We start from the raw sequence: 16,290 nt of genomic DNA on the forward strand, positions 1-16,290 counted from the left end.
CAAAGTGTTAGTAGAAAATTAGAGAGGAGGTGAGGTTTTTCTTTTCTGGAACTCACTGCCTGAAAGGATAGTAGAAGCAGAAAGCCTCATCTCATTTAAAAGGTGTCTGGATGTACATCTCAAGGGCTATAACCTGCAGGGCTACGGACCCAATGCTGAAAAGTGGGATTAGGCTGAGTGGTTCATTTTTCAGCTGGCACAGACGTGATGGGCCAAATGGCCTCCTCCTGCCTTTACGCAACACTCTGAGTAAAGGCAGGGTCCAGTTCTGCTGTCTGCTCGCTCACCAAAAAGCCAAACAAGCAACACGTGTGGTCGAGACCCACATGAAAATGAATACTTAGGCAACCTATTGGAAAACAGATTGTTTGAGGAGGAAAACAGTGTGGCAAAAAAAAACCCAAGGCCTTTTGGAAGGGAGAAAATGTTGAGACAGTAAACCAGTACTTGGAGATTATGATCAAATGTTTAAAAAAGTACAGTACAGCACAGCCCATTGCTCCAGCATTAGTATCCCCAGATTGTTCTGTTTCTCAAATTGTTAGCAAAAAACATCCTTCTCCACTTGTCTTTCCAAAGCCAAAAACATTCACAATGCTTCACCTCACCCATATTGTAAATGTGGCACAAGTTTTTAGTAATCTTATTTTGTGTTGTGCGCATTTTGTTGCTAGTTTTTAGTGACTCTTTTTGCAAAATCTGAGAAATTGTGGAAAATTCAACTCCTAAAAATATAACCTGATATAGATGCACATTTCTTTCCATTTCTTCTCAGTTTCTCGAGCCGTATGGGAGGAGATGGTCGGTGCTTGTTGGTGTGGCCTTCTTGCAGCTCTGTCCTTGTTGCTGGATGCCAGGTAAATACAGATGGCTCTTTATGTTCCTTCATAACTATGTCTGCCCAGTTAATAGACTGAGCCGTAACTGGCTTAAAGATTCATGCCAACTCTCCAGAAATCTGATTTGCAAATCCATCTTTTCATGCCAAACAAGAATTGGATGAAATCTGATGAGTACAAAATAAGTTTGTTACTATAGCACATTGGATCAGAGCTTCTAGATGAGAATATCAGAATTCTCTGTGAGAAATGTAAGAATTGTTATGGAATTAAATGTGTAATTATCCAAGCTCCACTGTGCCAAAGAATAGCAGATTTATTTTTCATTGACACTTGATTGTGTCCATATACCCAGTGAAAGAAATTGCATGCAGCCCATTATTGTGAGGATTTTCCACTATGACACTTCCCACACCCTATTGACCATCCACTCAATGTGACTGTCTTTAGTTCCTCTGACTGTTGCTGATTTGGATTCCAAGGAAGTGTGCAGCTTTCGTTCACTAATGCAAAAAGCAAAATACTGCGGTTGTTGGAAATTTGAATTTAAAAAAATTCCAGAAATACTCAACAGGTCAGGCAGCATCTGTGGAAAGAAACTGACTGGATATTTCAAGTCGTGATGACCTTTGAGCAATCATTCTGAAGGATTTATTGTAGTTATTTGTAATTTTCAATTAGCTACTCATGAAGGTCCCTCATTGTACCTGAGTAGTGCCGTATTGTGGTGACTAGGAGATTTTTACAATAATTTCATTGCAGTGTTAATGTAAGCCTCCTTGTGACACTGACAAATAAACTTTAAGAGGTAAAGAACTGGGCCTGGTTTGAACAGGTCTTTGCCCATTTTCAAGTATTTTAAAATTTTCCCAGCTGAGGCCAGATGCTTCATTCTCCTGTTGTCTGTGTCAATGTCACTGAAAGAGGTGCAGATAACATCTGTCAGAAACCTTGCCACTTCCACCTCCATTGTACATTGTATACCTACATGCATTATCCTGGAGAAAGTGGGGTTGGTGAAATTACAGAGTCTGATTTTGCTACAGCGGCTGATTACTACCTGATCAGTTGCCATTGGGGAAAGTGACAAATATCGAATTAGCACTTTTGAAATTTTAAGATCCTCAACCGGCCCACTTCCAGTGAGAATTATTGCACCTGAAGAGGACTTAAATGAGGTGAAAATGACATGGGTACCAGCCCAGAACTTGCAGCTGACCTGCTCCCTATATTTACAACCAGATCAGGTGTACATCCATGAGGCAGGCAGAGCCATACCTCGGAGTTTTCCAATACGATTTCAAGACCAACATCTCTAAGCGTGTGTAGTTATGTATCAGACATGGCTCAGTGAATAGTACCCTCGCCTCTGAGTCAAAAGGTTATGGGTTAAAAGCCCACACTGGAAACTTGGAACACAAAATCTCAGCCAGCATTTCAGTGCAGCTCTGCAGTGTTGGAGGTGATGTTTTTCAGATGCTAAACTAAAAAGCCCCATCTGCATTCCCTGGCAATATTTCGAAGAAAAGCACAGAAGTTATCTTTCAACCAGCTTCAAAAGCGGAATGCTGCAGTAGTTGGTTACGAGCACGATGAAGAATGATGCCAGCAACACAAGATTCAATGACTGTACTAGTTGTAATGGTTCATAGAGGTCTGTTTCCTTGCCTTGCCCCATACTTGCCTGTCAAGCTTTATCACACTTGTCTCTTTCCAGTGGAGAGAAATGCCTTTGGTCTCTCAAAAACTATGACTAAGTACCTTAAATTAGCTCAAGTTATAATATGATGCACATAAATGCAACTTCTCATTGGTTTTGGCAGCATACAAGGTATTTATCTATCCAGTCAGACAACCAGCAAGGTCAAGTGTGTGTTTCCTTCCCCTGATGTTTCTCTTTCCATTCTCTCCATCCTTCATACACTCCTTTTTAATCTCAGGCCTTCTCCTCTAACTGCAGTCTCCCCTTGGTCTTGTGACTGGCCACCAAATTTGATGTGCAAAGTCGCTGAGCTTCATGTAAAGCTTGTTCTAAGGGATGGACCAAAAGTGGGCCATAACTTTGCATAGATTATGCAAGTAGCTTGTGCTTAGTTCTAACTACAGATGTAGTCCTTAGCCCAGTGTAAGAATCTGTTGCAGTATCCGTAAAGCTCAATTACAGCCTCTAGTGGCAGAAGCACAGTGTCACATTAGCATGGTATGGGGTACGTCTATTTACCACATGACTGCAGTGATTTTGTGATATTGAGCTTGTGGCAGCTTTGTCATTATGTACATAACTGGCCAAACTTTTTTTTAATGTAAAGGGTGTTCTTTAAACTGGCTATAAATCTTTAAGATATTCAAGTTGTCATTTAGGAACAGAATCAATCCCTTAAAAGGTCAGCTGTGATTGCTTGTTCACAAGGTGGCTAATTGGATTGCTGCACTTGTCTTTTCAATTCTGGGAAAGGGGTTTCAAATCCAACAGATCATTGAAATTTCTCTGCTGGGTTCGCGACGAATTGAACATAATGATTCCCAATTAAAAGTTACTCCAGTGACCGTTGGTTTTAAGACATTGTATGTAAATGAATAGTGGGCACGGCCAGTATTCTTAGCAGTTACAGCATCTGCACAATTGAATAATCTGTTTGTGCTCAGTGATGAAGTTCACTCGTGATGATTGCTCATTTAGATAACGTAGTCTTCTGTAATCTGCATGGATCACTGGCCAGGAAGAGGTGGGGAGGAAAAGGTCAAAATCAGTCTTGGGTCAGAATGTGAATGTTACACTATTTTTGTAAATTTGCTGGTCTTTCAGTTTACTTTTAACATCCATTATTAACACTAAACACTCCTGGATTAGGTATTGGGTAAATAAACGTGGGTTAAAGTTTTCTTTTAGTCTGCTGCACCTGGTGTCATATTTCCTGTAGTGCGCCAGAGAGTTTGACTGACAGCTTTGAACCATCAGTGTTTCTAATGAATGCATCTAACTTTGTCACATCCTTGACAGGCCAATGCTCAGCATCATTGCACCTGAAGTGGATAGAATTAAGAACATAACATAAGAAATAGGAGCAGGAGTAGGCCATCTAGCCCTTCGAGCCTACCCCGCCATTCAATAAGATCATGGCTGATCTGAAATGGTTCAGTCCCACTTTCCCGCTTTCTCCCCATAGCCCTTAATTCCCTTGCCTACCAAGTTTTATCAGTTCAACCTTTTTGCTTGCCTTTCTCTCGCGAACGGTACATGGGATTTAATGGGATTGAGAGTTATAGATAGGCCTGGTAGTTAGGGATATGATCGGCGCAACTTGTGGGCCGAAGGCCCTGTTTGTGCTGCAGTGTTCTGTGCTCTATGATTTATCCTTGTGTATGGCTCCAGAATGCTCTGTCTTTGCTCAAGTGACCATTCTTCATATTTAGTCCTCACCTGATGCTGACTGGTCATGAATGAGGTGTCATCCTCAACTTACTTTTCCAAGAAGAGTTATTGGCTGATTTTTCCCTTCCCCACATTGAAGTCAATTTGACATCATCAGTTGTTAATCTGACTGATATACGCTAACTCAGGACAGGCCAAGAATCGATCTGTGTGCCTTTCTGCTCTCTGTGTCTCAGTGCACCATGAACCGGAGCACATGCTTCCTGAAACAGGAGAGAAACACTGAACCTGAGTCATTTATGTGGTGTGGGTTGTACCGTGCTATTGACGGCCAGAAAGATCATGTTCACCATCATTACTCCAGTGAAACTGACAGCAACCTTGGAGTCTACACATATATAAGATAATACAAAAACCCAGAATTTGCTGTCAGTTCAGTGCTATTCCAGAGGATGTGTTGCTGATTGGGAATTCTATGAATTGATAAGAATTTCCACTTTTCACTTCATGTCTCTGAGATGGCTTGAAAGTGTAATTGGGTTTTAATAGTTTATTAATGTCACAATTACAAATAAACACCCTAATCGGACCTACAATATTTGTGGAATATTATATCACATTTCTCCATTATGATAAATTGCATACTATTTTTAAAAAATATTTATATTTACATTTTAACTTCTATCTTAATCGAATCATTGCTTATTTCACCATCTGAAAACTTAAAAGTGAAGGATATTGTACTTTTGACTTCCTGGTTTACTGTTAGAATACTTCAGTATGATTGTTTGCTTATCATGTTTGCTGGTTTCACTGTTGCTGGATGTCTGGCAATGCCTCTGACTTAGCACCATATTTAAACTGCTGTTGGCAAGAGGATGGGGGAGAACCATAGAATCCTACAGTGCAGAAGGAGGCCATTCGGCCCATCAAGTCTGCACCGACCATAATCCCACCCAGCCCCATTCCTGTATCTCCATACACTTACTCTGCTAATCCCCCCTGACTCTAGGGTCAATTTAACATGGCCAGTCCATCTAATCTGCACATCTTTGGACTGTGGGAGGAAACCGGAACACCCAGAGAAACGCATACAGACACGGGGAGAACATGCAAACTCCACACAGGCAATGTCCTTTGGCCGCAATTGAACACAGGTCCCTGGTGCTGAGAGGCAGCAGTGCTCGCCACCGTGCCACCCAAGGTCTGCACTATGGTGTGTGCTGGATCTGTGTAGGAGCCTGTCTTTGAGGTCAGCAACCAGTGATATTGACCACAAAAGTTAACCCAATATCTTCTGTGAGGCCAACAATTGTACTAATATTCTGAAGGTGCAAATTAATTACACCTTTTGTAGAAATATTGTAGAGTGATGCATTAAGAAAATATATGAAAGTACTGAAGATAACTTCTTTAAAAAATTTTTTAATCCATCTTTAAAGTTACAAAGCCTATGCTGTGAATGGAGTGAGCAAACCCAAATCCATTCCCTGCTTGCTCCAAACACCAAATTCAAAATCCAATTGAATCCAATTCAAGATCCCCACAAGGGAGACGGACAAGATCCAAGCTGACAAGATAAGGCATTACACCCTGCCTTGGGCTTGATCTGACACTTGATCTTAGCCAAAAGGCTGACAAGCGAAAGTCTGTGCCTTCTTTAAAAACTGGAATTAAAGCTTGGCATACATTCTGGGAAGACCACATTTTAAGCAAGTAAATGGAAATGTTGTGATATTTGTGTAATAGTTTTGCATTTGTTCTCCAACTACTGGGCTGCATTAAACACCAGAAGCTGTGCCATTCCAGCAACCAGTTTCCCAAGCTAAACCTTTTTGCTCTTCATGTCACATTTCTGAGAATAGAAATTGATATGCACTGTGCCATTTTTTTGGGAGGCTTATAATTGGTGCAAAACAGAAAATGGGGCGGAGGGGGGGGTGTGTAGCCTGTGCCAGGAACACAGATGGATTTTTAAACCCTTGTTCCTAAATGTTTGGGATTGTTTCTGCAGCCTTTCTGTAGGTATGGATAAGATTGAAGGGACATTAGAATATTAAGCATTGTTTTTCTTTTTATGTTTCTGATGGGGTTGGCACCATGCATCGAAATTCTAGAAATTATCGAAACAGGCTTTCCTGCTTGTGACAAGCATGCAAAAAAAATCCAATGTTCCCTTGACAGTCATAGAGAAAGCAAATGACTCAGACATCCCAGCCATAAGCAATTGAGATTGTTGACATGTAAGGGCTACGAAGAAAGTTGGAATTCTGTACTCAGCACACTGCGTGTATTTGTTACACTGCGTGTATACGTCCTTCAGCACTGAAACGTCCATCAAATTATCTGCATCAAAATAATTATCTCCGTTGCCACCTGTCTACTCCAGCATCTTCAACCTTTGTTTTTCTCCATCAAGAGAGGTGGATGTAGTGTATTTTCTTTGCTATGTAGTACTTTACGAGAATAGTCCCAAGGATGAGGAACTTGAGTTATGAAAATAGATAGAAGAAGCTGGGATTCTTCTCCCTACAGACTAGGAAGGTTAAGAGAAGATTTAATGGAAATGTCCAAAATCATGAGGGATCTAGCTCAGACGGATATGGAGAAACTGCAGCTCATTAGTGGAAGGACTCTCAAAAATCTCGCTTTCAGGTGCAGCAAGTAATTAAGAAAGCAAATGGAATGCTGAGCTTTATTGCAAAGGGAATATAAAAGGTAAATAAGTCTTGTTACAGTTATACAGGGCATTGGTGTGACCATACCGAGAGTGTTGTGTCCAATTTTGGTCTTATTACTTGCGTTGGAAGCACTTCAGCGAGGTTCAGCTGACTTTTGGGAGGTTAGGTCTAAACTGATTGGAGTTCAGAAGAATGAGAGGTGATCTTATTGAAACACTCAAGACTTTGAGGGGATGTCTTCCATTTCCATTGGGAAACAAGGAAATGGCCGAGGCCTTAAAGAAGTTTTTTTGTGTTGGTCTTCACGGTAGAGAACACAAATTGTGCACCGATAATTGACGATCGTGGAACTGTAGGGGATGAGGACCTTAAAACAATTACTGTTACTAAAGAGGTAGTGCTTGGTAGGCTAATGGGACTAAAGGTAGACAAGTCCCCAGGTCCGGATGGAATGCATCCCAGGGTACTAAAAGAAATGGCAGAAATAACAGCAGGTGCATTAGTTGTTATTTATCAAACTTTGCTGGACTTTGGGGAGGTGCCAGCTGATTGGAAAACAGCTAATGTAACGCCACTGTTTAAAAAAGGAGGTAGACAAAAGGCAGGTAACTACAGGCCGGTTAGCTTAATGTCCGTAGTTGGGAAAATGCTGGAGTCCATCATTAAGGAAGAAGTAGCAGGACACCTAGAAAATAATGGTTCAGTCAAGCAGAGGCAGCATGGGTTCATGAAGGGAAAGCCATGTTTGACGAATTTACTGGATTTTTATGAAGATGTAACGAGTGCGGTTGACAGAGGGGAACCAGTGGATGTGGTGTTTTTAGATTTCCAGAAGGCATTCGATGAGGTGCCTCACAAAAGGTTGCTGGATAAGATTAAGGTACACGGAGTTGGGGGTAAAGTGTTATCGTGGTTTGAGGATTCGCCATCTAACAGGAAGCAGAGTGACGGAATAAATGGGTGCTTTTCTGGTTGGCAGTTGGTGACTAGTAGTGTGCCGCAGGGATCGGTGCTGGGGCCTCAACTGTTTACCATATACATAGACGATCTGGAGGAGAGGACCAAGTGTAGGGTAACAAAGTTTGCGGATGATACAAAGATGAGTGGGAAAGTAAATTGCATGGAGGGCGTGGAAAGTCTGCAGAGAGATTTGGATAGGCTAAGTGAGTGGGCGAGGATCTGGCAGATGGAGTATAACATTAGCAAATGTGAGGTTATCCACTTTGGAAGGAATAATGGTAAAATGGACTATTATTTAAATGGTGAAAAATTACAACATGCTACTGCGCAGAGGGACCTGGGGGTCCTTGTGCATGAATCGCAAAAACTCAGTTTGGAGGTTCAGCAGGTGATCAAGAAGGCAAATGGAATGTTGGCCTTTATCGCGAGGGGGATGGAGTACAAAAGCAGGGAGGTCTTACTGCAATTGTACAAGGTACTGGTGAGGCCGCAACTAGACTATTGTGTGCAATTTTGGTCCCCTTATTTGCGAAAGGATATATTGGTTTTGGAGGGAGTACAGAGAAGGTTCACCAGATTGATTCCGGAGATGGGGGGTTTAGCTTATGAGGAAAGATTCAGTAGATTGGGCCTCTACTCGTTGGAGTTTAGAAGGCTGAGGGGAGATCTTATGGAGACGTGTAAGATAATGATGGGGCTAGACAGGGTAGAAGCAGAGAGATTATTTCCACTTAGAAAGGAAACAAGAACTAGAGGGCACAGCCTCAAAATAAGGGGGAGTCAATTCAGAACAGAGTTGAGGAGGAACAACTTCTCCCAGAGGGTAGTGAATCTTTGGAATTCCCTGCCCATTGAAGCAGTGGAGGCTACCTCGTTAAATGTGTTTAAGTCACAGGTAGATAGATTTCTGACCAATAAGGGAATTAAAGGTTATGGGGAGCAGGTGGGTAAGTGGAACTGAACCACTATCAGATCAGCCATGATCTTATTGAATGGCAGGGCAGGCTCGAGGGGCTAGATGGCCTACTCCTGCTCTTTTTTTTTTGTTCTTGTCGGGAAATGAAACAGAGTCTCAAAATTAACGGTCTTCCATTTAAGACAGAGATGAGGAATTTCTTCTTTGATAGGGTTGTTAGAGTTTGGAATTCACTTCCACCAAGAGCGGTGGGAGCTTTGTCATTGAATATTTTCACAATTAACTTTTCAAGTTAGACAGATTTTTGCTCGACAAGAGAGTCCGACTTATGGGGAGCAGGCTGGAACGAAGGAGGTGAGGGAAAGTGTTAAATTAAAAGCGGAGGCGTTTAGAGTAGCTAAGAGTAGTGGGCGAGAAGAGGATTGGGAGAGGTTTAAATGTCAACAAAGATTGACAAAGAAGTTGATAAAGGAGGGTAGGAGAAACTATGAAGCTGGGCTAGCGCTTAATATAAAAAAGGATAGCAAGAGTTTTTATAAATATATAAGAAGGAAGAGGCTGGCTAGGGTGAACGTTGGTCCCTTAGAGGATGAGAAGGGGGACTTAGTGGTAGGGGATGGGGATATGACGGAGGTCTTGAATAACTTTTTTGTTTCGGTCTTCACGGAGGAGGACGTGAATAATTTGCCAGATGTTAGAGATGGAAAGGTGGTAGGACTGGAGGGTCTCGATGACATTACTGTTACTAGAGAGGTGGTGCTCGACAGACTGGAGGGGCTGATTGTGGACAAGTCCCCAGGACCGGATGGAATGCATCCGAGGGTCCTGAAAGAAATGGCGGAGGTGATAGTGGATGCCTTGGTGGTTATTTTCCAGACGTCGCTGGATTCCGGGGAAGTGCCGGAAGATTGGAAAACGGCTAATGTTACGCCGTTGTTTAAGAAGGGTGCCAGGCAAAAGGCGGGGAATTATAGGCCTGTTAGTTTAACGTCTGTTGTAGGTAAAATGTTAGAATCCATCATCAAGGAGGAAATAGCGAGGCATTTTGAGGGGAACTGCTTGATAGAGCAGATGCAGCACGGTTTCCTTAAAGGGAAGTCGTGTCTGACAAATTTACTGGAGTTCTATGAGGATGTGTCTAGGGCGGTGGATAGAGGAGAGCCGGTGGATGTGGTCTTTCTGGATTTTCAGAAGGCGTTTGACAAGGTACCTCACAAGAGGTTATTACAGAAGGTCGGGGGCATGGAGTTGGGGGTAGGGTGTTAGCGTGGATAGAGGACTGGTTGTCAAATAGGAGGCAGAGAGTGGGTGCTATTCGGATTGGTGGATGGTGACTTGCCCCAGGGGTCGGTGCTGGGGCCTCAGCTATTTACCATTTATATAGATGATCTGGAGGACGGAACCGAGTGTAGGGTGTCGAAATTTGCTGATGACACCAAAATTGGTGGAAAGGCAAATTGTGCGGAGGGTGGGGAGAGTCTACAGAAGGATCTAGATAGGCTGGGCGAATGGGCCAGGAAATGGCACATGGAATTTAATGTTGGCAAGTGTGAGGTGGTCCACTTTGGTAGGAATAATGGTAGGAAAGATTATTACTTACGTGGAGAAAAACTGCAGCAGGCGACGGTGCAGAGGGACCTCGGGGTCCTTGTGCATGAGTCGCAAAAACCCAGCTTGCAGGTTCAGCAGGTGGTCAGGAAGGCGAATGGGATGCTGGCCTTCATAGCGAGGGGGATTGAATATAAAAGTAGGGAGGTCTTGCTGCGGCTGTATAGGGCATTGGTGAGGCCGCAGCTGGAGTACTGTGTGTAGTTTTGGGCGCCGTACTTACGCAAGGATATTTTAGCCTTGGAGGGAGTGCAGAGGAGGTTTACTAGGCTGATGCCGGAGTTGAGGGAGTTGAGCTATGAGGAGAGGCTGAATAGATTAGGCTTGTACTCGTTAGAGTTTAGAAGAATGAGGGGAGATCTCATTGAGACGTATAAGATGATGAATGGGATGGATAGGATAGAGGTGGAGAGACTCTTCCCGCTCAGAAAGGATAGTAGGACTAGGGGGCATAGCCTCAAGATAAAGGGGGGGGCGGTTTAGAATGGAGTTGAGGAGGAACTTCTTCACTCAAAGGATGGTGAATCTCTGGAATTCTCTGCCCGTTGAAGTGGTGGAGGCTGCCTCGCTAAATATTTTTAAGATGCGGGTTGATGGGTTTTTGATGAGAGAGGGGATTAAGGGTTATGGGGAGAGGGCGGGAATGTGGAACTGAGCCACGACAGATCAGCCATGATCCTATTGAATGGCAGGGCAGGCTCGAAGGGCTAGTTGGCCTACTCCTGCTCCTATTTCTTATGTTCTTATGAAAGTGGAGTTGAGATTATAATCAGATCAGCCATGGTCTTTTGAATGGCAGATGGGGGTCAATGTGTTGAATGGCCTGCTCCTTTCTTTTAATGATCTGATGGGGGTTGCAAACGAGAGGACACTAATGTAAAGTGAATGGCAAAAGAATCAAGAGGAAAAGGTCTTTTTATTCAGTGAGTGGTTGGGATCTGGAATGCACTGGCTGAGAGTGTGGTGAAGGTAAATTCATTTGTGGCTTTCAGAATGGAATTGGATAATTACCTGAAGGGAGATAATTTGGAGGATGACAGGGAAAGGGCAGGTAAGACTACCTGAGTTGGCCTTGCAGAGAGCTGACATGACAATGACAGGCCAAATGGCCTTCCATTTGTAACCAGTCAATGATTCTGCATTAAGCCCCATTGATTCCCACATAAAACATAGAAAAACTACAGCACAGACAGGCCTTTCAGCACACAAGTTGTGCTGATCATATCCCTACCTACCAGGCCTATCTATAACCCTCAATCCCATTAAATCCCATGTACTCATCCAGAAGTCTCTTAAAAGACCCCAACGAGTTTGCCTCCACCACCGCCGACGGCAGCCGATTCCACTCACCCACCACCCTCTGAGTGAAAAGCGTTTTCAAAAATTGAAGATTGTTGTTAGAAACTAAATCTTTGAATATTTAGAACACTATTTTGACACAACTGAGTTTTATTTGATCCTTTGTACATTGCATTGTGATTTGTTCGCCACCATATGAAGTACATTGAATGCAGTACAGTTTTTAAACGGTTGTTTGTCTTTGCAGCACTGACGAAACTGCCTCAGAAAACATCTTGAAAGCTGAAATGACCATGGCTTCTCTCTGTGGCAAACTCAGTCTTGTTACACCAAGAGATGCCTTCATCACTGCCATTTGCAAGGCTTCCCTGCCCCCACATTATGCACTGACTGTCCTGAACAGTTCTGGTGGTTTTCATAAAAGTGAGTTGTTTTTACATTTTGCAGATTTTATATTTTTGTTTAACTGATAACATCACGATCAGGGTCTTTGTTGTATTGTTTCGTATTTATTTTTAGAGAGTAGTTGTTTATAGGCAAATTGCTTTGCGTTTCCTAAAGTTTATCTATGGTCACATCGTAAACTGCAATTTTATTAAAAGTGCCATATAGAATCAATTCCTTTCTCATTTAGGATCCAGATTTCCACTATGTGCAATGTTTCCTCTGGGAAAGATAGTGGCATTTTTTTTTTTGCAGTGAATTAAATAACCACTGCTGCTGTATTTTTCTTGAGCTGCTGATTAAATTGCTAGGTTTAAGGTAACGCACTTAGGGTTCAGTTAGTAAATGATATGTTATGTCGCTGAGCCATATGGTCAAGAAAAGCCCTGCTGTGCACTGAGATAGCTACTGTCCACTCGGGTGGTTGTGGTGGGGGCAGGAGAGTTGGACAGGAAATGATGAAGCTTAACGAGTGAATGGCGTCTGCTCCTGATGATGATGCTGTTGGAAAGCAAATGGGTGTGAATACCAGGTCTCAGGAACAAGAGGTCATATGGTCCCTGTACCGCCACTCACTTAGTTTGTGGCTGATCTGTACCTCAAATGCATTTACTCGAAACCCCTACCCAACAACCACCGCCAGAATTTGCAAAGAGTGATAACTACAAACTTAACCCATCAGTCATCAATCAGTACCTTCACAAGAAGAAAGGAAACAGTTGTTGAAGGAAAAAATGTAACACACCAAGATAAGTCAGATTATTTAAAAGTTTATGTCACAAGTAAGGCTTTTATTAGCACTGCATTAAGTTACTGTGAAATTCCCATAGTCGCCATCCTCTGGTGATGCCTGTTTGGGTCAATGCACCCTAACCAGCACGTCTTTCTGACTGTGGGAGGAAACCAGAGCACCACACAGACATGGGGAGAACATGCAAACTCCACACAGACAGTGACCTAAGTCAGGAATCGAACCCAGGTCCCCAGCGCTTTAAGGCAGCAATGCTAATCACTGTGCCGCCCACGTACAGTTTGACCTGCATACTGTTTGCAAAGTTTTTTGTTGAAGGAATTTTACAACAGTGCTATTCAGGTGCTTTGCAACTTGCTAAATTGCCCCTTAATTTCAGAGAGATCAGCGGGGTAAATATGTAGGGTTACAGGGAAAGTACCTGGGTGGGATTGTTGTCAGTGCAGGCTTGATGGGCTGAGTGGCCTCTTTCTGCACTGTAGGGACTCTATGAAGATGTCTCGATACCGCATTTCCTTTGCATGTTTTGGGTGTGATCAGTCCTGACCTGCCGCTGCTGTGGGCGGAGAACTTGGTGCTTAGCCAAATCTCTGATCACTGCAGCAGGACCAAAAAATCCCACCAGTGTGAATGGCCACAAGATTCTGCCCAGTGTGTTCTTAGAAGGCTTGGTAGGTTAGGTATTGAGAGACTATTCTCCTTGACTGGAGAGTCTAGAGCTCGGTGTCATTATGTAATAATAGGACTTGTGACTGAGGTGAGATATTTCTTCACTTGGAGGGTTGTGAATTTTTGAAATTCTCTGCCCCATAGGGCTGTGGGCACTCAGCCAATGAACATATTCAAGAAAAATCAGATTTTCCTTGGAAACTAAGGCAATTGAGGGATATGGGGAAATGGTGGGGAAGGTGGAGTTGATGTAGAAGATCAGCCAAGATCTTAATCGCAGAGTGGACTTGAGGATCTTTGTGTACTATTCTTGCTCCTACTTTACGATAATGATCTTCTTTCCAGCGTACTCCATTCAGGGTCAAAGCGTGCAGATGATCAGCCCATCCAGTGATTCACACCAGCAGGTGGTTGCAGTGGGTCAGCCGCTCACTTCTCAGCACCAAGGGACTGTCATGGTAAGCTGCCTTTTCCTCCATTTTCAAAGAATATATTTATGTTTTGTCAAAGTCATTCATTTAACAAATAAAAACCTTTCTTTTCCTCCAAGTTGACTGCAAAGAACATTCAGTGCATGCGGACATTGTTGAATTTAGCTCATTGTCACGGTTCAGTGCTTGGGACGTCATGGCAACTTGTTCTGGCCACTCTACAGGTACAGTAAATTAATTAAGTGTTATGCACAAGCATTGTTTCCCTTTTGTTGGACTATCATGTAATTATTTGCATGTGACATGTAAAAGTTAGCATGGAATGAGTGAAATACACCTGGGTGTGAAGCAATGGAAGTAAAATGGTCACCTTTGGGTGAGACATTAATTCAGTATCCCCTATTGTGTGGTTAGAAGGATGTTCAGAGGTTTGTGGCACTATTTGAAGAACAAAGAGTTTGCCTGGTGTCCCTATTAACGTTGCTGCTCAGCCAGTGTCACCAAAAACAGATTAACTGTCCATTGTTTGTTGGATCCCAAATTAGCTGTTATGTTTGCCTACATGAACACACTTGCTGTGCTTCACAGTAATTCCTAAAAGAGCAAACTCAGCAATTCTATGTTCCCAGCAGAGCAGCATTCCTGTACGGCCCCGGAGTCAGTGTTAATACTAGCCCATGCTCCCATTGAGTGAGGCTTGCTACCAGGAGCACTGATGACATGTGAAGCCAGTTAAAAGGTACTGGGAAACAGCTAGCGAATACAACAGATTATTTGGTAATTATCCAATTTAGGATCCTGCCGTATGTGCATCGACTGCTGCGTTTCCTGCATTTCGACAGTACCTACACTTCAAAAGCGCTTTGTTGTCCTGAAGCAGTTTTCAGCTGTTCCGAAGTTGTGAAAGGCGCTATATAAATGCAGGCCTTTCCTTTGCATGCCAGTGACGTAGTGCTGGGTTCTGCGATTAGTTTTCTGTCTTATCTGCAAGACTTTCTTAGCCGATAAAGATGTAGACCTTAGTTCAGTGCAGTTTGTTACAACTTTAATTATTTATTAGTCACAAGTAAGGCTTACATTAGCACTGCAATGAAGTTACTATGAAATTCCCCTAGTCATCACACTCTGGTGTCTGTTCGGGTCAGTGCACCTAACCAGCATGTCTTTCAGACAGTGGGAGGAAACTGGAGCACTCGGAGGAAATCCCGGCAGATACATGGAGAACACGCAAACTGCACACAGACAGTGACTCAAGCTGGGAATCGAATCCGGGTCGCTGGCGCTGTGAAGCAGCAGTGCTAACCACTTTGCCGCCATGCTGCCCCAGCACTTGCAGCTATCCAAATGTTTCACGTTTTAAAATGTTCACACCTGCAATTCTGTGCAACGTGACTATTCTCTTTTCTTTGTCCAATTCAAAAACAAAAATTGAAATGAATGTGGTCGCACTGAAACAATTCCACTCATGTCACAGAAATGATTTAGAAGCACTGGAAGATCAAAGACCTTCACCTCTGACAGTGCTGAATTGATTTGCGCAGACTGATTACAGAGGAAGCCACCTTTGTTCAAGAGATATGAAATGGTCAAGAAGCTATAACAGGAAGATTGAAGGGTAAAAGTGGTGGAGTGGGACATGTGTAGACCAAAAAAAGGATTATTAGTTTCAGAGGAAGCAGAGAAATCCAATACAGGCACCTCCTGGCCATACTTAATGGACTTATGGGAATGATCATTTTATCATAGAATCCCCGCAGCGCAGAAAGAGGCCATTCTGCCCATCAAGACTGCCTCGACCACAATCCCACCCAGGACCTATTCAGACCTATTAGCTAGTTTAACCCTAGCAAAACTGTAATAATATTGAGATATGTAAAACAAAAAGCCATGAGAGCATAATGCTTCTTCAGTTTTAATTCACAGCAACAATTTGTACGTAGCTTCAATTTTCTCAATTTGAATTTATATTTATCATAGATTGATGAAGGCTATGGAGGCCAGGTCATTGAGTGTAGACTTTCGTGATTGGTAAGGGGATCAAAGGTTACAGGGAAGAAGCTGGAGAATGGGGTTGAGAAACTTATCAGCCATGATTGAATGAAGGAGAAGACTCAGTGGGCCAAATGGCCTCGTTCTGCTCCGGTAGCTTATGATCTTAAATCAAACTATAGGTCAATGCTGCAGCAGTGGTTTGTTATGCCAGTGGTTATTCCAACCTATGTCACAGTGATTCGCTGCAGCAATGTCATGGTTATGCTAACTTGACATGAGTGCAATGGACAAAGTTATGAGAATCAAATTCGCTGCACAAGTTCTGTT

The 16,290-nt window shown here is 42.9% G+C and overlaps 1 protein-coding gene across 2 annotated transcripts in view; it reads left to right on the top strand.

The window, feature by feature from the left end:
• The window catches only part of mon2 (MON2 homolog, regulator of endosome-to-Golgi trafficking), a 141,200-nt gene that overhangs the window by 79,761 nt on the left and 45,149 nt on the right, over positions 1-16,290 (top strand). For both annotated transcript variants that reach the window (XM_080191284.1, XM_080191286.1), the window contains exons 13-16: positions 776-857; positions 11,924-12,099; positions 13,886-13,998; positions 14,091-14,195. In XM_080191284.1, coding sequence (XP_080047410.1) covers positions 776-857; positions 11,924-12,099; positions 13,886-13,998; positions 14,091-14,195 — 476 coding nt within the window. The remainder of the gene's footprint in view (positions 1-775; positions 858-11,923; positions 12,100-13,885; positions 13,999-14,090; positions 14,196-16,290) is intronic.

The sequence above is a fragment of the Carcharhinus amblyrhynchos genome, chromosome 6 (assembly GCF_965287045.1).
Source record: "Carcharhinus amblyrhynchos chromosome 6, sCarAmb.v2.hapA, whole genome shotgun sequence".
In the NCBI taxonomy this organism is placed as follows: Eukaryota; Metazoa; Chordata; class Chondrichthyes; order Carcharhiniformes; family Carcharhinidae; genus Carcharhinus; species Carcharhinus amblyrhynchos.